This window comes from Monopterus albus, unplaced genomic scaffold (genome assembly GCF_001952655.1).
Source record: "Monopterus albus unplaced genomic scaffold, M_albus_1.0 scaffold182.1, whole genome shotgun sequence".
NCBI classification, from domain to species: domain Eukaryota; kingdom Metazoa; phylum Chordata; class Actinopteri; order Synbranchiformes; family Synbranchidae; genus Monopterus; species Monopterus albus.
In genome coordinates, this window is record NW_018128062.1 from 1,077,233 (window position 1) to 1,099,279 (window position 22,047).

General features: G+C 42.3%; 1 protein-coding gene across 3 annotated transcripts in view; it reads left to right on the forward strand.

The window, feature by feature from the left end:
• The window catches only part of cnstb (consortin, connexin sorting protein b), a 24,004-nt gene extending 7,082 nt beyond the window's left edge, over positions 1–16,922 (forward strand). Inside the window, exons 4-11 of one of the 3 annotated variants that reach the window (XM_020616994.1) lie at positions 364–394; positions 2,861–2,947; positions 3,113–3,224; positions 4,007–4,028; positions 4,113–4,182; positions 8,696–8,871; positions 13,255–13,399; positions 14,977–16,922. In XM_020616994.1, coding sequence (XP_020472650.1) covers positions 364–394; positions 2,861–2,947; positions 3,113–3,224; positions 4,007–4,028; positions 4,113–4,182; positions 8,696–8,871; positions 13,255–13,399; positions 14,977–15,185 — 852 coding nt within the window. In that variant the 3' untranslated portion in view covers positions 15,186–16,922. Of the gene's footprint in view, positions 1–363; positions 395–2,860; positions 2,948–3,112; positions 3,225–4,006; positions 4,029–4,107; positions 4,183–8,611; positions 8,872–13,254; positions 13,400–14,976 lie in introns of all 3 variants that reach the window. The other 2 variants (XM_020616993.1, XM_020616992.1) reach the window with 2 other exon arrangements.
• Positions 16,923–22,047: the final 5,125 nt, after the last annotated feature.

Here is a 22,047-nt window from a genome sequence, read left to right on the forward strand (position 1 = left end):
TCCCTACAACACGGAGACAATACGATTAATTTGTCTTAACTATTGAAAGGTGAGAAGCTTTTAGCTTTTAGTTGCATTGCTGCCAACTGCAGTAATCGTGGAACAAAGACAAAGCCGCTTTACTTCAAATACTAAGAAAGGAAAGGAGAGGCAAAGCAGTGCAATCAGGATCAGACTCATTTGGTAAAAGCATCTATATGACCTGATATTGTAAGAATCAGATGCAGAGTTAGTGATGCTGTTCAACATCATCATTCAAGAGTTAATATTAATGATTCAAACAGAAACACTGTCACATGACTGCAGTTTGAAGTACTGCACCTCCTGGTTAAAGATTTGTCTTTTGTTTGTTGTTCTTTTCAGATTGCAGAGACATACTCGCTCAAAGAGGACTGTATCCTTTAAAGCACATGTGGCCTCATTTCTCTGTTTTATGCATTGTGACATTTGCAGATCACTAGTATTTTCCAACTGAGTCATGACTGAGCCAGAGTGGCACTTGGGATGATTGGGGGGGGGGAAGTAAAAAAAAGTGTTTCTATCTTTGTCGGTTAAAAAGGGGTTTACCCTAACTGACTATTCCGGTCGAAGACCAAACACTGATTTTGACAATATAAGGACAAAGGTAAATATTCAGCATTGAAATATCAGCAATGTAAGAGGGCTAAAGGCTTCTGTTAGTAGCCTTTATCTATTTGCTTGTCTGTCTTTCTTGGCAGCTACATCTTTGTCTCATTGCTGTTGTTTTCTGTCTGTTCATTTGTCCATCAGTCACTGGGTGTTCCCCATACTTTGGCTCAAAGACCTGATGGCTTGCAGTAGTAGTTTCCTGTGGCTCTGTTTGTGCTGTTGGCCTGGCAACAGGTGTCGGTCTGTCTTGCTGCAAGGAGGATAGCATCTGTTTATGTATTTACATGTGAGAGGAGAGAGAAAGACAAACACAAAGAATGCTTCATGTATGAAGAGAGACGATTTGAGGGACAATAGCAGAGAAATGTTCAGCAGCAAAAGCACTGCAGACTGTTTTGAACAGTTGTCTCAGGGCATTTTACATAATCCGGATCAGACCTTACACCATTAAAGGAAAATCCAACAAATCCCCCTTGAGCAAGCACTTGGTGACAGTGGGGAGGAAAAACTCCCTTGAACAGAAGAAACATCTGACAGACCCTGGCTCTTAGTGGGCAGCCTTCGGCCTCGACCAGTTGGGGTGAGTCGATAGAGGAGAGAGATAATAAAAGCATCAGGGCACAATGAACACAAAGCAACAAAGAGATGGAGCTGACTCAGTGTTTAACTGTAGCTGGAGCAAAGAAGAAGACATTGTGCAGTAGAGACAGCTGGGAGGGCGAAGGCGGAAATAAATGGAGCAGAAGTGAGGCATCTCTGTGTCATCTGATGATGTGGTGCTAGGGAAGCCCGCAAGGCTGTTCGGGGCCTGGGTGGACTGTTTAATTAAAGGGTAGCTACTCGGAGGAAGAAGGCATGAAGGCCAGATGGTATCTTGGTACCAGGAAAGGAGGAAAAGCTAGCAGACAGCCCGGTGCCCAGGGAATGAAAAATGAAGGAACAGAATGAAGGCAAGAAGGGGCAGCAAGTGGCTGGTGGCAAGAGAGTCCTAGAGAAGACTGGAAGAGTCCTCGTGGAGCTGAAGAAATTCAGGAGGACACAGTAAGAAGCTGGAACTGCGGTAGTAGGGTCATAGGGAAGAGGCAAGAATCCTAATGGAATCGAAGAATGAGGGAAGCTGACAAGGCAACCGCAGCCCGAGGAGGATGCAGCAGCCTGCGGTTTGGTGAACAGGGAATGCCCCTCACATGGTGGAGCAGGACCGGCAGTACAAACCCCTAAAAACAGTGGAGAAGATGAGCCAGTGACAGAGCAGAAAACAATGCTTCATTGGAGGGGCAAACGGACAAACAAAACAAGGTGAGCAACCACACCAATGGCAGGTGATCTGCCTTATAAAAAAGCAGAAGCCTAAGACTAGTTTGAATGGGTGATTTGTAATGAGGAATGGAAGTGGTGTGTGTTTGGATGTGGTTCCGCTCCTGAACTTTAGATTAAAATCTCCATTATATAATGTATGAACCCGACATGAGCCTGATGCACTTCAGTTTGTATGGTGTTTTTACCCATCTCATTAAAGAAAGTAGATGTTTGAATGCTCCAGATGTCTAGCCTAAGGTTTGACCTATGTGTCCAAACCCGACCCAGACCTGAACATAATTTCTAAATTTCTGTCCGAACCCAGCCTGTCAGGTCATGTCTGGCTCAGTTCAGGTATCTGCACTTTAAATGGGAGAAGAAAAGAGTGGTAAGGAGCAGATTATGGTGGCAGTATGTACTGAGTCACAAGACATCTACTGACTGAAAAGGAATGAAGTAGCGTAGCTTCAAAGACCAAAGTTCCAAAGGCTAAGAATGGCCATCACTTTTTCAGCCTCTGAACTAAAAAAAAGTCAGCTGCACATGGTTTTTAGGATTGGCCAGTGGGGTTTCTATTTTTTTGTCTAAAATGTAATAACACTGACCTGATCACTGTAAAACCTTAGATGTAACAGATAGTGTTATTGTTCAGAATCAGAATTGGCTTTATTGGCCAGGTGTGTTGGATGCACAAGGAATTTGACTCTGGAACAGTGGCTCTTAATGTGTATGTACAATGTTCTTCCATAAGGCAACGAGTAGACAAGTAAACAAGACTGAGAGAACAAAAAAGAAAAAGAATGTGCAAACAAGAAAAAGGGATGTGCATTAGGAAAATAAAAATCAAGTATTTATAAATAGATAATTGCATTGATGGTGTCACTGAATGTGTATTAATGTGTGTTGTATCTTTAACTGATGATGCTACCAGACCAGTGGGCTATCCAGTTTCTACAGCTGGAGAAGCTCTACCATGAACGTCTGCTCTCCAACCTTGCTGCCCTGCAGGAGAACTGGGGTACTGCATGCAGTTCTCTTTCCCCTCTATAAATTAATACTGGTGATCAGAAACCTAAATGTAATTATGAAGAAAGAGTTGGTATTAGCATTTAATTTAATTCTGAAGAAAGAGTTGGTATTAGCATTTAATTTGTGTGCACCTGCACTGTACATCTGTTCTCAGAGAGCCAGTGGAAAGAGAAGAAGAACCCTGAGAGCATTTTGTCTACAGAGGCTGACTCCATCAGTCAGAAACACATTGAGACCCTGAGCCGGATCTGCAGGACGCACCTCAGGTATGTCAGTACGGTTCATATACACAACATTACCTGGTGAAATCAAAGCATTCTCTCATCTGAAGAACCTGTTCTATGTTGCAGATGGATACATATGGGAATGGTAAATGGTCTTATACTTGTATAGTGCCTTTCTACGCTTTTACAGCACACTCAAAGTGTTTTCACATTATTTGGCCATTCACCCATTCGCACTCTCAAGCACTCACACAACTGGGGGGTTCAGTGCCTTGCTCAAGGACACTTTGACATGTTGACTGGACAAGCCAGGAATCGAACTGCTAATCCTCTGGTTAGGAAACGACCCGCTCTACCTCCTGATCCACAGCCGCCCCCAGCTAAATTCCTAAATAACCTTTTTATTTTGTGATCAGCCACACCAATCCTTCCTTGGAGTGTGGTTGGAGACAGCAGCTGATTTCCCACACTTTTCAGCACTTTGTCAGTAAACATCTATGTAGTAATGGTATGCCTTAGATGCAGAGTGTTCCCATGCCTCAACTTATGAGAAACACACAGCTCTCAGTATCTCTGCTAATTATGCCATTTGCATTTCATCTCATTACTTCTATTACTGTCAGACAGAAAACTTCCAGATTTTATTTAGCTGAGAACACAGATGCTGCAAAGACCTGAAGAGTATTTCAGATTTTTAATATGTTAAGTGACTCAGTTATCCTTGTATGATCTTTCTCCACCTTTCTGTTTTCTCTTTCGCTTGTTGCCTGCCTGGTTTTCCTCTGTTTTGACTTTTATTTGTCTCCATCTCTGGCATCACTCAGCCCATCAATCAGTGTGGAACAGGTAAGATGAGTGAAACTTTTCTTTCTACACTGATCAGTTTCTTTTTCTACATGATAAATGTTTGTCATCTGTTTGATACAACAGAGCAAGGTGAATACAACTATGAAAGACAGTCAGCACAAGAACCAGACACTACAATCCTGTCATGATAAAGGTAAACATGCATTGTCTCTATACAGTTAATATCTATACCTGTACCAATAGGATAAACAAGGCATCCACTTCACATAGAAAGGGTGTTTAGACACGTTTTTGATGACTGTCACTTGCCTGTCTCAGAACCGAGAACTCCATTTTGTCAAACGTATTAACTCACAAGGAATTTGAGGACCAGACCCACCAGTGACTGACATTGCTATACATATAGCCATATGCCACTAGTATGAATAAAACCCATTTTATTTCAATACTACTATCTAGCATGCCTGGCAGCTCCTGAGCTCCATAAAGTTCTACACATTTTCATCTAATTCCATCAGTCACTGGTAACATGGGCACATCCACATATACACCCAAATGAACTGTCTAACATGAAGGCAAATAATGTGTCAGGAACGGTGTGGAAAGCTGCTGATAATATCAAGGGTGAACTCAATTATAGAGCCAGACAAGGATAAGTTAAAAACTGTCTCTTTACTAACAGCACGGACAACAAAGCCCTACAGAAAACTACGTGAACATGAAACACACACTCAGGTCGAAAACACAGTCCAGGGTCAGAGCCAGCAAACTTACACAGCCGAGGAGTCCACAACGAGATGTCAGAGAGGGAAGTCCCATAATCCATACACAGAAAACAGTCAGAATCAAGAGGGCAAGGCAGAACACAGTGATCAAAATACAATCCAAGGTCACAACAGGAATCACAAAAAAACAAGAACGCTGTAAAGTCTGCACGGGAGTCAAGACAACAATCTGGCAGCTTTCCGGTGGGGGATAGCTGCTTATATTGGGGTGAAAACAATGAGTGCAGATTAACGTAAAAAGTCCGAAACTAAGGTGAAACAGAAAGCGGAAGTAATGTCAAAATAAAAGCACGAGAACGGAAACAGGCGGGACAGAATCATGACATAATGAGAGCTTGTCATTATTTATCAACTATTTGAACTTAGGTTATGTGAATGGTCTCTGAGAACTGTAAAATCAAACTAAAATGGGAAATGCATTCCATATAATTCTCCATATTATCATTTACATTATTAAGATGAGCAGACATGGATCTGGCCCAATTTTACACCTGATTCAGTTGCCCACCACTAATTTTAGAATTGGGCATTAATTCTGGCTTGATCAGTTGTGGTTTGTCATCTAGTGTGAGCAATATCCCAGTGCCCAGTTAATCACCATTGATCAACAATCTGCCTCTCGACCGATCAGGTGGATTTCTGGCATGTCAGCTGTTGGTTCTAAGGTTGCATGAGTACAAAGACAACAACATAGCAATACGGAACAGATGAGATCACATTTTGTGAACAGTGGTGAAGTGGAGACTGACATAATAGTGTGAACTCTTTATCCCTGACAATTAGTACCATGACCTTCTAATCTACTCAGTAAAGATGCATTAAGTTATATATGAGCTCTTTATCAATTCATCTGAGTTCATATACCCTACTCTACCCAGAATTTTCCTCGCCAGTGTGCGATCATTGCTGAACAAGGTGGACGAGATACAGCTTTGCATCACCAACAGTAAGAGACTTATGGACTGCAGTGTTATGATTTTCATGGAAACCTGGCTAAACAGCAGCATACCCTACAGTGCTATCGAGCTAGCTGGACACTACACACTCCGGGCAGATACTGTAGATCGCCAGATGGCTCTGGTAAGACCAGAGGCGGAGGATTGTGCATTTATGTTAACAAAGCTTGGTGTACGAACTCTGTCATCACTGAGAGACACTGCTCAGCTAACCTAAGCGCTTCGTAAGTGCAAACCTTTTTATCTGCCTAGGGAATACACTTCGACTATAATAATCGGAACCTATATCGCTCCGGACGTTAATGCCAAGCTTGCTATGAACGAACTTCATGCGGCCATTAACAAACAGACAGCTCACCCAGAGGCTGCATTTATTGTTGTGGATGATTTTAATCACTCCAACCTAAAGTCAATGCTCCCTAAATTCCACCAGCATGTTTCCTGCCACACTAGAGGAAATAAAACTCTGGACCATGTTTACACAAACATGGCTGCTGCATACAAGGTTACCCCCTTCCCTACTTGGGACAGTCAGATCACCTTTCTTTGTTCCTCATTCCCAAGTACTCACCACTCATCTGCCGTGTGAAGCCATCAATGAGGATCATCAAAGTGTGGCCAGAGGGGAGAGACTCTATACTACAGGACAGGTTTCACCACACGGACTGAAGTATGTTTGCCTCCTGGGCTACCTGTGACTCCCACACAGACATCGACACCTACAGTACACTTCCTCTGTGCTGGACTTTATTAACACTACCACTGACAGTGTCACAACCCAGAAACAGATTACCACGTACCCAAATCATGAACAAGGAGGTGTGGCTTCTGCTGAAGGCACGCAACTCTGCCTTCAGATCTGGTGATGCACAGGCCTACAGCTTATCCAGGGCCAACCTGAGGAGGGGCATCAAGAAGGCCAAGCACCACTACAAGCTAAAGGTCTAACCCCCAATCTATGTGGAAGGGTATCCAGGTCATCATTGACTACAAGCCTGGCAACTCCACCCCAACAACCCCAAATGTCTCCTTCGTCAATGAGCTAAATGCCTTCTATTCTCATTTCAACCAGGACAAGGAGACAGCTATCAAGTCCAGACCCTCTGCACACTACCAGCCACTCACACTCACCTCCACTGATGTGTATGCTGCTCTGGGCCAGATCAACATACACAAGGCTGCTGGCCTTGATGGCCATTCCTGGACGCGTGCTCAGGGCATGTGCAGGACAGCTTGTTGGCGTCTTTACTGACATTTTTAACCTGTCCCTCACCCAAGCAGTTGTGCAGGCATGCTTCAAAACCACCTCCATTGCCGAAACATTCCACCCCGAGGTGCCTGAATGACCTGTCTCCCACCCACACTGGACCCCCACCAATTTGCCTACAGAAGGAATAGGAGCATGGAGAATACAGTCTCCATATCACTGCACTCTGTACTCAGACACCTGGACAACAACAACACTTATGCAAGAATGCTGTTCGTGGACTTCAGCTCAGCATTTAACATGGTCATCCCTTCAGAAAATCCAAAACCACCAAATTTGGTGACGTGGGCATCGGCACCTCCCTTTGCAACTGGATTCTGGACTTTCTGACCAAACAGGCCTCAGCATATTAGGTCAGACAACACCTGCCCCTCCACCATTATCCTCAACACCGGCATACCACAGGGCTGTGTACTGAGCCCATTCCTCTACTCCCTTTTCTCCCACAACTGCAGGCCTGTGCATGGCTCCAACACCATTATCATGTTAGCAGACAAAACCACGGTGATTGGCCTCATCAGCGACAATGATGAGACAGCCTACAGGGAGGAGGTACGGCACCTGGCTGTGTGGTGCGCTGACAATAACCTGCTCTTTAACACCGAGAAGAACCAAGGAGGTCATTGTGGACTACAGGAGGGAGAAAGGAGGCACACACGATCCCATCCATATTAATGGGATGGTTGTTGAACATGTCTCCAGCTTCACATTCCTGGGGACCCACATCTCAGAGGATCTGTCCTGGGCCACCAACACCTGCAGCCTGGTTAAGAAGGCTCACCAGCACCTCTTCTTCCTGAGGACACTGAAGAAGAACCACCTGTCTTCAGCCATCCTGGTGAATCCAGCCGGTGTTGAGGATAATGGTGGAGGGAATGCTATCTCCGATGTGCTCACAGCATTCTCAAGGACTCCTCTCACCCTGCTCATAAACCGTTTGACCTCCTACCCTTTGGGAGGTGCTTCAGGAGCCTCCAGACCAAGACCAGTAGACTAAGGAACAGCTTCCTCCCCACAACTGTCTCCTTACTGTACAGTACTCTGTCCCCTGTTGACCCCCCACTGCCTTCCTCTATACCACTACACACACCTCACCCCTTCTCATCTCTCCTCCCGGGACTCATGCAATACGCTTCTGTTACCTGTAACACTGAAGTGATCTGCTAATTTGCACATACTCTACTCACAGGATACTGCTCTGTATTCATTTGCACACTGTTCATATGCAGATACTCCATATTTGTCTTTATCTTTGCACTATTTACATCCATTGAACAGTTTCATCCCATCTCATTCCATTGCACTAGTGTTCCTTAAGCTTAATGTACCTTGTCCATTACTGTAATTTGAATCCATAGTCTTTTGTATATCGTACATTATATCTTACTGTAAATATCAATTGTACATATCCATCGGTAAATTAGTTCTGACTGTTCATACTGTAGTTACTGTACACCCTTCACTGCTGTTATTGCACTTCTGGTTAGATGCTAAACTGCATTTCATTGCCTTGTACTTGTACATGGGCAATGACAATAAAGTTCATTTAATCTAATACAGTAATGCTTGAGTACTAATCTCTAATCAATAACCAATGTCCTTTGTCCATTCTAGTCAGCAAGCTCGAAACATCACAACAGGACGGAGAACGAGAGCAAAACATGAACTCAGAATCAGAGCTGTCTTCATCACAAACAGGCAACCAGGAGGAAGCAGAGGAAGGAGATAAAGACACATATGAGGAAGGACAGGAAGTAGAAGAGGAGGAGCCATGTGAGGAGACACCAGAGGAGGAGGAGGTGAAGGTGGAGTGGCCAACAGGAGTCCCCCAGGCTTCAGACAAGGACCTAGCCAAACTGTCTAACACAGAGGGGGTAGGAATACATATTTTTCTCTGTTGGTCTGGTGTGTTTATGTACCTTTACTTCTGATTAATACTAGAAAAAAGATTGCTAACTTTTTTGTGCATTTTTTGGACAAATAATACAGATTCTCAATTTAATGTGTGGACTGCGGAATATCAAGTGTAAAGGCCGTGTGAACATGATGAATATGAGATGAATGTGTAAAGGAGAGCGGCTGCGATGTGTGCAGGAGGGTAGAAACTATTTTCCTGCTCTGTATCCCTACAGTTCTTGAGCTTTCTCCTCTGCCCTTTCTTCTTTCCTCTCCCTGATTTGTTTTCACTGTCTAAAACTTTCAGCCTGCAGAAAATGAGACTATTTGTTTAAGGTCCATATCCTGACCCACAGATCTTTGTCTTTGCTGGGACACTCCCACAGGAGATCTTTATGGTGCCGTAGTGAGATCATCACCTACTTCTCAATGTTCCAAAACCTCCACCCATGTTCATAGGTGTGGCCTGACACTTGGGAGGTTCTACCCTGCAACATGTGCTACACTAGTACATTAGATAACTGAAGCCTGAGCCAAGACATCATGTCCTGGTTCAAATGTTGAGCTGCAGGGGCCTGGTTCTTCCTAGAAATGGGGGTGAAATCAGTGTTATACCAAATAAGCAAAACAGACTGAGGGCCACATATTTTCAGTTCCTTTCTGTATTTTATGTGACTTTAAACAGAGCAAATAAACAATTACACAACTCATTAAGTAAAATATGAATGCATAGACCTGGAATCAGTTCACTGTGAATTTAGCCAGAATATCAAAAGATAGAATAGACAGAATATCAAAGACTCTGAAGACTCACTAGTTTCATGACAAATCTCTGTCAAACTTGAAAGAAAGAAAATGAGACTTACTGCTTGTAGCTGTATTGATGCATGAACATAACCTGAAGTGATGAGTCACATCTGGTGGCTTAACTGGTAAAAAATGAACCAGCAGCAAACAGGACTGAACTAATGTAAATGTGAAGCCACATAAATGCTCAAAAACAAGCCATGTGGTCTGGCAGCTCCCTGGTCATTCAGTCTTCAGCTGGCCAAAACAGTGACCTGCAGGACAAAATTGAGCAGTAGGCAGCAGCATTACTGTGAGGTGTGAAAAGGCCATTGTGTCCATTCAGAAAACCTGGAATGAGCTCTGAGAGCACAATAAAGCATTAGAAATATATGAAAAACATCATCTTCTGTTGTGGATGAGTCATTTCATGTCCTTTGCGGCTCTCAGTGTTTGATAGTTTCAGTCTGTTAGCTGCTGTTTTAGCCCAACGCTAGCTAGCCAGGAGATCTTCATCTGCTGGAGACATAGCCTCGGCTGATGTCCATGCAGCAATACAACTAATACATACTACACTGGATAAAATAGATTACTTCAAGAGTAACAAGTTTTCCAATAAATACAATATGTAATTAACAAGTCCCTGTGAAGACTCTGTCGGTGCAGACTGAGCTATCTCAACAACTACAGGGCAGACTGACACAGTAAAATGATGGTGTGTTAGCTCAGTCATTTACTGTGATCAGCCTCACAGAGCTGCTAGTCTTTCCATCCTGCTTTGGTAAACTGCAAATTTCTTAAATTTCCACAGCATTTTCAAAAGTTCAGAACAACATTAAATCTTTTTTAAATTATATATAAAACAGAAATACAAGTTGGTTTAAATATTCGTGATTTCATCATCATATCTGTAATAATTAAAAGACTAGCATTTTAAAAGAATGATTATTGTTATTGAATGTTGTACTATTTATAACCTGGAGTTGCCCCATAGACAATGGAGGTGATATTCAGTTTGACTTTACTTTGGTGACTCTGCCTTGGCTATTCACACAGTCATCTATGGAGGAGCTCCAGGGTTTACATGTGGCCTTATGGATGTAGGAGAGTTCTTTTTCCTGTTCCCCCTCATAAATATTATTTTATTTTGACTGATATCTAAAAACTGTGCATAACTTTCACACACACTCCAAAGAAAATCCTGTTTTACAAGGGCCTTTGCTTGTGCCCCAGAATGTTCTCTGTGTACAGTAGTAAAAATATGATATTGTAATGTGCCTCTGTTTGACTGAATGCGATGACCAGTGCGACATCCAGCATATTACTGACCCACTGATTGCACGGAGTAATTGATCTATGCATTATTGCAGCAAGTGAAGCTGACAGCTTGACCTAACAGCATATGACAACACTGCATTGTTGTTTTTGCTCTAAGGAGTGTTCAGAGATTATGATCAGGACAGTTTTTCATTAGGGTGGATGGTGCTTTAAACTAAGACATTCTGGCCTAGTGACCTCTGTTGACTGTACGGTGTAACTGCAGTCTAAGCATCAGAATCTGAATCTGAATCAGCTTTATTGGCCAAGTATGTTAAACACAGAAGGACTCTGGCTCTCAATCTGCTTTGTTAAAGCAACAGGAAATAAAAAATAAAAATGTGTACATTCACAACAGGAAGTATGTGCAATCAAGTAGGAAAAAGTATAGGAGAAAACAAGACCATTTTAAAATATACAGCATGTATGTACATATATGCACACATTGTGTCAGAAGAGCTTTCAGATTGATATATGCACTGGTTATATTTAATCACAAGTGATTGCTGTGTCGTACAATTGTGGATTAACTGTTCAGAGTGACGGCCCAGAGGAAGAAACTGTCCTTGTTTCTGGCTGTCTTGGCATACAGTGACCTGTAGCGCCGTCCACAGGGGAGGAGTTCAAACTGTTCATGTCCAGGGGGTGAGGGGTCTGCAGAAATCTTCTCTGCCCTCCTCTTGATCTGTGAGGTGTATAGGTCCTCCATGAAGGGCAGGCTGGCACCAATGATTCTTTCTGATGAATGAGCAGAGAACAGACTCGATGATTTCTCTGTAGAACTGTATCAGCAACTCCTGGGGCAGGTTGAACTTCCTGGCGCAGGAAGTTCATCCTCTGCTGTGCCTTCTTGGTGATGGTGCTGATGTTGGACGTCCATCTTAGAAGAAGCCCTTTATTGCAATGAATTATAATATTTACATTACAATTGTTGTGGTGCGGTGGGTAGAGCAGCAGTCTCCCAACCGGAAGGTTGAAGGTTCAATCTTGGTGCCTGTAGTCCACGTGTCCTTGGGTAAGATCCTGAACCCCCTCAAGTTGCCAGTGGTGGCGGCACGTATGCATGCAGCGGCCTGGGGCCCCTCGGCTCCAAACTAGACTTTGTTGTACATGTTACAATAAAATAAAGCTTCTTCTTCAAAGGATTTCTCCCTTTAATTTGGGTCACTGTTAATATTGAGCTTGCACCTTCTGTTTACATGCCTCAGCTTCAAATCATTTAAAATGCTGCTGGTTGTCTTGACTAATACCAGACATGCAGCAGGTTTCACATTAGTCTGCTGATGGGGCTTGTTCACTGCATCCTGGTTTTGAAAGGTATATTGCTTGTATTATATTGTGTGGAAATCTGTGGAACAAGCTACAAATATATTGTTCCATAAAAAAAGCATTCATATTTTATTAACTGAGCACTGCAGTTTTTGCAAACATTACCAGGGTTACAGTGGGTAAGGTAAGCAGTGGATTTTTGGGGCGACTATTTCCACCTGCAGGTGAATGCACATTAGGTGCTCTAGTGAGTATTTAGTGCAGCAGGACAACATATGAGGGACTAACTACCATGTACACATTTATAATAATGAAGGAACATGTTACACATGCAGGATGCACAAGGTGGCATCATAGCCACCTTGTGCATCCTGCATGCCTTTGGAGTGCTGGTTCCACACAGTGCAACTCAGCACCTGACCGGTGGGGGCAGAAAGTAAGGTCAGCAGCAGAAGTGCTGGATCACCACAGCTATGGCAGAAAGCTCTGATGCTTGTCTGGCTGACAAGTCGTCATGAATTCTCCTTACACTACGCAGAAGTTGAAAGGAAGTACACAAGCATGTGAACAATGACACCGCTGCTGCAGCCATTTCTACGTGTATGCGTTAGTAAAAAGCAAGTATATCAGCAGCCTTAGGGTGAGGCTCACTGAAATATTTTAACAAATTTTAGTTAACATTTTCTGGACATCATGGAGTTCCATAAAACAGAACAATAACTTACCAGATTGGATACACAGATCATACTGTATTTGTTATAGGATCAAACCACTGTTATTTTTCATAGGATTGTTGGCTATAGGATAAATATAGACTATCACCAGCCTAAGCCCCTAAGAAACACAACACAGCAGCTACATTGGGATGATTTTGATACCAGTCTTCTCATCTGCATAAGGTGAACAAACTCTCCAATAGTTGCAGTTGTCCTTTAAACAAGAGGAAAACATTGGTTCTTGTTTTTCATTGTTTCCTGTGTCTCCTTCAGGGCTCCTACCCAGATGGCCTCGTCTCCATACTGAAGAGGAGGCGAGCATCACTGGATGGTCTACCTCCCCCAGGCAACACTACTACTAAACAGAACTCCAAACGCAAAGTTCGTTTCAGCGAACCAGAGGATAGCATTGAGCAAGGTACAGTTCAACTTATCTGTATCCTAGGGTTAGGGTTAGGGTTAACTACATGGTATGTAGTTAACTACAGTCTTATGCAAAAGTTTAGGCACCCCTTGATAAATAACAGATTTTGGTGATTTTTTATTTGAACAGATGTTAACACAGTTTCTCTTGGAAATGGAAAAAATGCACAATATTTTCTGCAAACAGTGATGCATAGTTACTTCTTATGCCATAAATTGAACAAAAATAAAAAATAAAAACATTATTATGGCATGGTGCAAAAGTTTGGGCACCCTAAGAGTTCCAGAGTCTCAAAGTCTCTCACAAGGTATCAGACCTTAATCAGCTCGTTAGATCTGATGCACAGCAACAGCTGTCATTGGTAAATGCCAATTTCAAAGCTGTACAAATACTTTGACTCTTCAAACCTTGTGCACACACTTGTGGACACCCAGCAACCATGGGTTCCTCTAAGCAGCTGTGTAAGACCCTGAAAATGAAAGTTATTGACGCCCACAATGCAGGAGAAGGCTACAAGAAGATAGCAAAGCGTTGTCAGCTTGCAGTTTCCACAGTAAGAAATGTAATTAAGAGATGGCAGATCAGGGGAACTGTGGAGGTCAAGATGAGATCTGGAAGACCAAGAAAACTCTCGGACAGAACTGCTCGTATGCTGGTCAGAAAGACAAATCAAAACCCCCATTTGACTGCAAAAAACCTGCAGGAAGATTTAGCAGACTCAGGAGTGGTGGTGCACCGTTCCACTGTGCAGCGATGCTTGCACAGACAAGGCCTTCATGGAAGAGTCAGCAGAAGAAAACCTTATCTGCGTCCCCATCATAAAATCCAACGTCTGAAGTATGCAACAGGACATCTACAGAAGCCCGATGCGTTTTGGAAACAAGTGCTGTGGACTGATGAAGTTAAAATAGAACTCTTTGGACACAATCAGCAAAGGCATGTTTGGAGAAAAAAAGGAGCAGCATTTCATGAAAAGAACACCTTGCCAACTATTAAGCATGGGGGTGGATCTATCATGCTCTGGGGTTGTGTTGCAGCCAGTGGCACAGGAAACATTGCACGGGTGGAGGGAAGAATGGATTCCACTAAATACCAGCAAATTCTGGAAGCAAACATCACACCATCTGTAAAAAAGCTGAAGCTGAAAAGAGGATGGCTTCTACAACAGGACAATGATCCTAAACATACCTCGAAATCCACTATGGAATACCTCAAGAGACGCAGGCTGAAGGTTTTGGAATGGCCATCACAGTCCCCTGATTTAAACATCATTGAAAATTTGTGGGTAGATCTTAAAAGAGCTGTGCATGCAAGACGACCAAAGAATATTACAGAACTAGAAGCCTTTTGCAAGGAAGAATGGGAGAAGATCCCAAGTACAAGAATTGAAATGTAGTACATGGTATGTACCATGAACTACATACCATGAATCACTCATGTAAATCCGAGTGTTGACTTAATGTTAGAAACCACAGTGGCTGCAGTTGGTGAAATATGTTTGCTACAGCCATAATCTTATGACACTACTGTATAAAGAAGCATTTGCATTTGTGCTATATCCTTACTTGTAGATGAGGTAGGTGGAGATTCCTGCCTGATCCTCCTGCTGCTGTGTCTGGTTACTGTGGTGATCAGCATAGGTGGGACCGCTCTCTACTGCACCATGGTGGACACGTACTCTAACATTTGCACTGACTTCACTCACAACCTCGATTTCTACGTCACGAGCGTACAGAGGTTCTTTGAAGGACTCGGACGGTGGCTGCCCTTCCGGACTTAGACCCTTCTGTCGTCATTCATACATTTGTGCTGTAATGGCTTATAAAATAGAGAGTGACGAAGAGCAAGTTCCTGAGCAAGACTGCACAGGCATGAGTCCACAGACTATCTGACATCTTACGGCTCAGTAAGATTCAGTTCGATCAAATGAACTAAGATTTATCATGTATCAGCAATCGGGTGCTCAAAGCAACACCAAACAGTAAAAACAGTCCAAACTTCTTCACCTCAGAAGAAAAACATGATGACGCATGCTGTTGTGGAATGAATGTTAAAAAGACAAAACAAAAAAGTTTACTACCGTCTGTATGGATGTTTTAACTTTAAACTGAACCTTACAGATACGACACCAGAGGGCTCTCAGCTTTCAGCTATACTAACAGAATAGTTTAACAGAAGTAGTTTATCTGCATCTTAGTGTTTCCCTGACAGTTGTAGCAGTCTTTCCTTTTCTGGCAGTTTTTACTTAGCATCATATAAGTATATTTGTTCTTTTGTACCATTGTACTATGTACCATGCTGTTTTCCTTTTAATGTTATCATTATTGTTTGCTTAACTGATCCACCTCTACACTGTTTGACTGTACTCCTACTGTGTATCAGACATTATTAACTGCACAACAACAAAGATTAATATTATTTTGAAAATCCCTGATTCTAGATACAGATGATCCTTTCACTAAAAAGGATCATTTCATTACTACCTGTTTACCTCAACATGTGTGGTTACTCTTAACTTTCCTCTTATCAACTTAAGACAACGAATTAAGAGAGAAGCGGTGTACAGTATATGATACTGGTACATGTACAGATCGGAGATAATCAGTATGCAATACAGTAATTCAACAGTTTGAACTCAGGCACGTCACCTGTGTTTAATCTTCTGGTGCTCAATGATATCATGTTCATCCTTTACATCTTTTAGTGTGTAACCCTAAAATGCCTGGTGTACATTTGGATTCCCCAAATGTGGCGCACAAACAGCTACACCATGTAGTAAAAGCCCAAGGCAGTGAGGACATGGAAGGTGTGAACAGTCAACAGGCAAAAATACAGGTGGTTTAAAATGTAGATCAAATACTGCACATTATCACTGGAAATAAAAGTAGTCAAGTCAGGTGAATTTTTATTCATTGTATATAACATCACAAATCACATATTTGCCTGAAGGGGCTTGACATTATCTGCAGCAGGCAAGACCCTCTGCCCTTAGACCCTGGAATCAGATAAAGGAAAACCCCCCCAGAAAGTCTTTAACTAGTTAATTGATCACATTTATTTACACCTGCAGCTCTAAATGTTTCATTGGGTTATGAGCACACTCTTGAGGCTTCTTTTATCTGCAGTGGGAGTGTAATATCTAGTGTATATGGGTTGTGTTGTCTTTGTCTCGTTTTGTCCAGTAGTGTTATGCATCCAACAGTTGTGTGTCCTGGCCAATTCAAGTAACATGACAGAAAATATGCCTGGAACAATTACATTTTACTGGAATGGAGAACATGAATCTTGATCATCGTGGGCCTTTTCCATTGCCTTGTATTGATATGTGTGTGTGTGTGTGTGTTTTACTAATTTCAACTTGCAAAATGATGGATGTTGTCTCTGTATTGTCATTGTGAATATTATTTCCCAACCAAGTGTGCCATTATAGTCCATCTCTACTGTACACGTTGTTATGTTCAGCTGTGTCCACAAGGGAATATAAAAAAATATTACATTGTGTTGTTTTTTTAAGGTTTGTCCTAATTTTAACTGTAGCTTGGTAGGTGAAAAGAGTCTCCCACCTTTAAATAAAATGTGCTCCATTGACTATAATACTCACATCAAGACTTTTAGTCAAATGTGAGTACTACCTGGAAGCTCTTCGGGGTTTTGATACTAGCCATAAATTGCCTAAAACTGTAGTAACGCCGACTCTTGTCCTCAAGATGTCCCTGTAGACCACGGAATGAACCACCATTTTGTTTCAGAATCGGAAACCGCTACGAGGAATTTGACTCTGGTACATCGGCTCTCAATGTGTATGTACATATCCCCATGCAAGGGGCAAGTAAACAGTAAACCAGCATAAGGCTGTGTAGAATAACAAAATAAGCAGTATTAACAAGCAACAAACAATGCAGACAGACAAAGAAATGCTCATTGAAATGAGAAAAATAGGAATAAAAATAGAGTACTTAAAACTAGAGACCTGTATGAATCGAAAATTCATCCACACACTGCTGCATTCATGCTGCATAGTAGGCTATCTAAACTATTGTGTCGACATGTGTTGACCACACCATCACAGGTGTGGACTTTCTTGTGTTTGCTATCAGCCAATCAGCAGACAGAACCAGAACAAACGTGACTAGGTGGGACCACAATCAGTTAAAAGTTTGTTTTTTTATAACGTGACAGCAGAAATAACAATAACGCCAAAGAGAGGAATGTGATAGAAATAGGTATATTAAGGGAGATATAGGCCCTACTAAGATATATTAGAATAAATAAAATCAATATTAGAATAAATCAAATCAAATATTAATATACATATAACTAAATAATACATTTTATATATACAGGCATATGCAGACAGTTCAAAGTTAGGTCTCAGTCTTAATGGTTTATGTTATGTTTAGGTAAAAACTAATTTCTAATAGGTTATTTGAACTCTGTATTAAAGTGTACACTAGACACACCAGTCTGACTACTGGACATGAGGTAACCTGATCTATAGCTTCTGCACTGCATTCTGGGAAACGTAGTCTGTTAAAGATGTGACTAATTATGGATGGTGTAGATTAGAAATGGTCAGAAAATATCAGTGCAGACACACATTTTGATATAAAATAGGCCTATTGGATTTAACTTGCACTGAGTACAGAGTGGAAGAGAACTAAATTCTTAAAAATTACTCCCAACAAATTCAAGCATGCAGCACATTAATCAACATCCTTGCAACATGGAAATATCATTTTACAAATTGAAGGAAAATATAATGTGTGGGTAGAGAAAGAACACTGGAAGATTGTGACTTACACAATTATATGACAATTTTCCATTGAAACTAAATATAATGAGATGCAACCTGGCTGCCTTCGTGCTACACTGCACTGCAGAGTAAATAAAACAGTCCCTGGCAGCCTCAGGTCACTGGAATCTGTCAGTCAGACATTAGTTGTCTATTCAGATTAAAAATGTTCTGAGGGCACTTTTGAATGGCATTGGTTTCCTGCATTATGACAGTCCTCTCAACCCTTGCAGGGGTCATTTGGCCATGGCACCACTTGGCCAATCTCCATGTATTTCTTTGTAGACAGTGGCTTTTTCTGCCAGCTGAGGAAAAAGTCTGGCCACACAATATTCTGCTTCCTCTCAAACCTTCCTTCTGTCAGACCTGGAGGTAAATACACACAGACAACCTCTGGTAAAGCCTGTGACTCCCATTGGCTGGGGATGATAAACAACCACACACACACACACACACCTACACACACACTCACTCACTCCTATGGGCAATTTAGAGTCACCAGTGTTCAGATTAAAAATGTTCTGAGGGCACTTTTGAATGGCATTGGTTTCCTGCATTATGACAGTCCTCTCAACCCTTGCAGGGGTCATTTGGTCATGGCGCCACTTGGCCAATCTCCATGTATTTCTTTGCAGACAGTGGCTTTCTCTGCCAGCTGAGGAAAAAGTCTGGCCACACGCCACTGCCTGTGGTGGGGGCCAAAGTCAAGAAGAGGTAAGGCTATACAATAGCTGAGCAATTACTAATACATAACTAATAACTGAACTTAGACACAAGTTAAAAACATAAAAATATGAAGTTGACTGAACTCCTGAGTCATGTGGACAGTCACTATAAAAAGTTTTACTTTCCTTTTACATGTCTCAGTTCAAAGAGTGTGACATGACAAACTCACAGCTGCAGCTGTTGGAGGGACTTTGTATCAAAGACACTACAAGCAGCATGCAAGGCTGCCCCCCCCAGTGGCTTTGTTCAGCTCTAGGCCAGGGACTGAATTCAAGACTAATGGTTTGCAGTGCTTCTAGACTTCGGAAAAGAAACAACCACAACTTACTATATGTTACGGACACAGAAAGTTTCCACCATGGAATGGAGTCTTCAAAATACAAAAATAGTCTCAACACTCAAACAATGCATGCTGGGAAGTCTGCCACCCCTAACAAATTCACCATTTCCTCTGCTTAAGTTGATAATATACTATAATATACAGTTACTCAAACTCCAATGCATTAAGTGAGTCAGCTTTTCTGGCCCCATATTACAAGTAATTTATTTAAAATGAGTGTTGATTGCAAGCTTAAAAACTGAGTTAGGGCCACTAATTATGTTTAATTAAGTCCAGTGTTACCAGTTACAGTGAAGGCTAACCTGACCAAGGCAAATGCAAAAATGACATCCGCAACAATTTCCAGTACAAGGTTACAGTTACCCAGTCCTCCAACCAAATGCAAATGTTTTCATCTAACAGCTCATTATGTTTTCCAGCCTTGAGGTACACTACACCGTAACTACAGTTGAAAACGTTTCCATGTAATCAGACGTTTAAATGAAATGAATTAAATGACACAAACAGGGTTTAATATTTAATATTAAGAACACATACTCCTCCTTATTTTGACTAGCCTTTGTATCCTGGCTATAAAGCACAAAAAAACCTTTTCCCCCTGCTCTACCTGTAACTGGATCAGCCATTCCAGCAGCTGTCACAGATCTGATCACAGCCACAGACACAAGCTTTAATCAGAATATCTCATTATGTTGTTTAGACCAGCATCTACCAGCAGAGTAGAAATATGACGAGTCATCTGTAGTGATTCATTTCTTTCTTCCCTGCTGCTCATTATTCCTTCTGACACCTCATATCATCCTCCCTCCTGCCTTGCTCCTGTTTGTCCTTCAGCTGTTTCTCTTTATGCTCTTTTTTCTGCTCCCTCAAATGGATTCTGCATTTCTTCTCACCCCTCATATGCCTCTTCTATCCTCTGCATCCTCCTCATCCAGCCTCCATTCCCTTGTATTGCTCCACTTCCTTCTCTTATCCTTTTTTTGTCCCTACCCACCTGCCTGCACTTCATATCCACATCTCTAATTCTTTTCCTTCTCATTTGCCTTTAATTTGTCTTATTTCTGTCCTACTTATTCTCTCTTTCTTGTGCATCCCTCCATCCACAATTCCAGTACAGTACCTACATTGCGATTAATGGTCTCAGGCTTTTCTTTGGCAGCCTTATGGTTCATGGTCACATTAGGCCTGGCAGGACACTCCCCACCATGGCACATGTGCTGTTTGACTCATATTTAGTTCTCTCTCTACAGTACATTCACTTCCCTGCCTCTCTGAGATAGAGGACACCTGATTCAGTCAGAAGTTTTCTTGGGTTATACTCAGAAGGCATGGACCACCCACAAGGCTCATCCAACACCAAGATGTGCTCAGAGGAACAGTTAAGACACACAGCTAGGGTAATATGGAATACAGGCTTCCATGCTTGTTCATTATAGAAGCATGTGTGATTGCTCGTCCTGGTCTACACAGCCTGGTTGCACAGCCACAGCTGCACTCTCTTCCAGGAAGTTAGCTGAGATCTTTTTCTGAAGCTTCATTCATTTTGTCCCTCTCTGTCATAAATGGGAAGATGTAGAGATGTTGCATGACCTTTGATTCAACAACAGGACCATTGTTAACTGTGAGATTAACTGTAAAATCATTGAACCCTGCCTCTATTTTTTTGTCTACTTGCTTGTTTAGTAACATCCCTCTGATGTGATTCATCAGAGGGTTCACAGTATTGTGGCAGCAGTTAAGAGAACCACCGGTGCAAGGACAGACTCATTGTCTTGCTCAGGGGCACTTCAGGAAACACAGTGGCTGCTGCCCACTGAGGCCAGCTGTGCCTTTGCCAGACACCTTTTTCTCTTTTCTTTCCCTGCAAAGCAAGACATTTGTTTCAAGTCTGGGTGAATGGAAATGTTTTTTCATGTATTCATTCACATGGGCATTGTTGACTATGTTCTAGTTTCAAGGTACTTACACAGATGGAACAGGTGGAGAAAACCAGAAGTCCAGTCTGGCAGGTTTAACAGATGTTAGCAGCAGAGCTGAGGCCAAGCTTAACTAACCCCCTCTACCTACTCCCTCTCTCTCATGACTGGTACAGTCCAACAAGGTAACTACCAGCAGCTGGAGTCCTGTGGCTGCATCCTCACCTGTGCATACCACAAAAACACACCCCCAGGTAGTAAACAACAAAATGAGTGGTTTACAAAATAAAAGCACAACATAGCCAAAAACAATCTTCCTGCATTATAATGTCTAACTTTATCAGTCCTCTGTCCTCACAAGCACAGACCACACACAGCACACATTAGTATCCTGTGGCTTCAAACTTGTGTGGAAGTCATGAGGCTGCAGTTTTCAACCCACTTGAAACAAAACCCTTCCACCACCAGGTGCCAGTGTTTCCTGTGCTCTTCATTCCTGAGGAATATTTACAAGGCACAGCCAGACATGACAGTAGAGGTCATTTTCCCTGTCTGATGATGCAGAGACAATCCATGGCCTTGATTCAAATACTGTGGGTGCACCTTTAACACCAGGAGGAACTGGAATGCCGTCACAAGAAGGTTATTATGTGGTAGCAGACAGCTCAGCTCTGTGACCAAGATGTCAAGGTTAAAAAGAGCTGGCAGCTAGAGTCTCTTTCCCCTGGTTGTGAGTCACTGTGAGTCCTCTTTCTGCCCCATGTGTCACCCTTCCCCCAGCTGCCCCCCCCCCCATAAAAAGTGGTTTCCGTTCTGTGTGCACAGTGAAAACAATGTGTGCTGACAGCAGATGTTGGTGGGGGTAGGG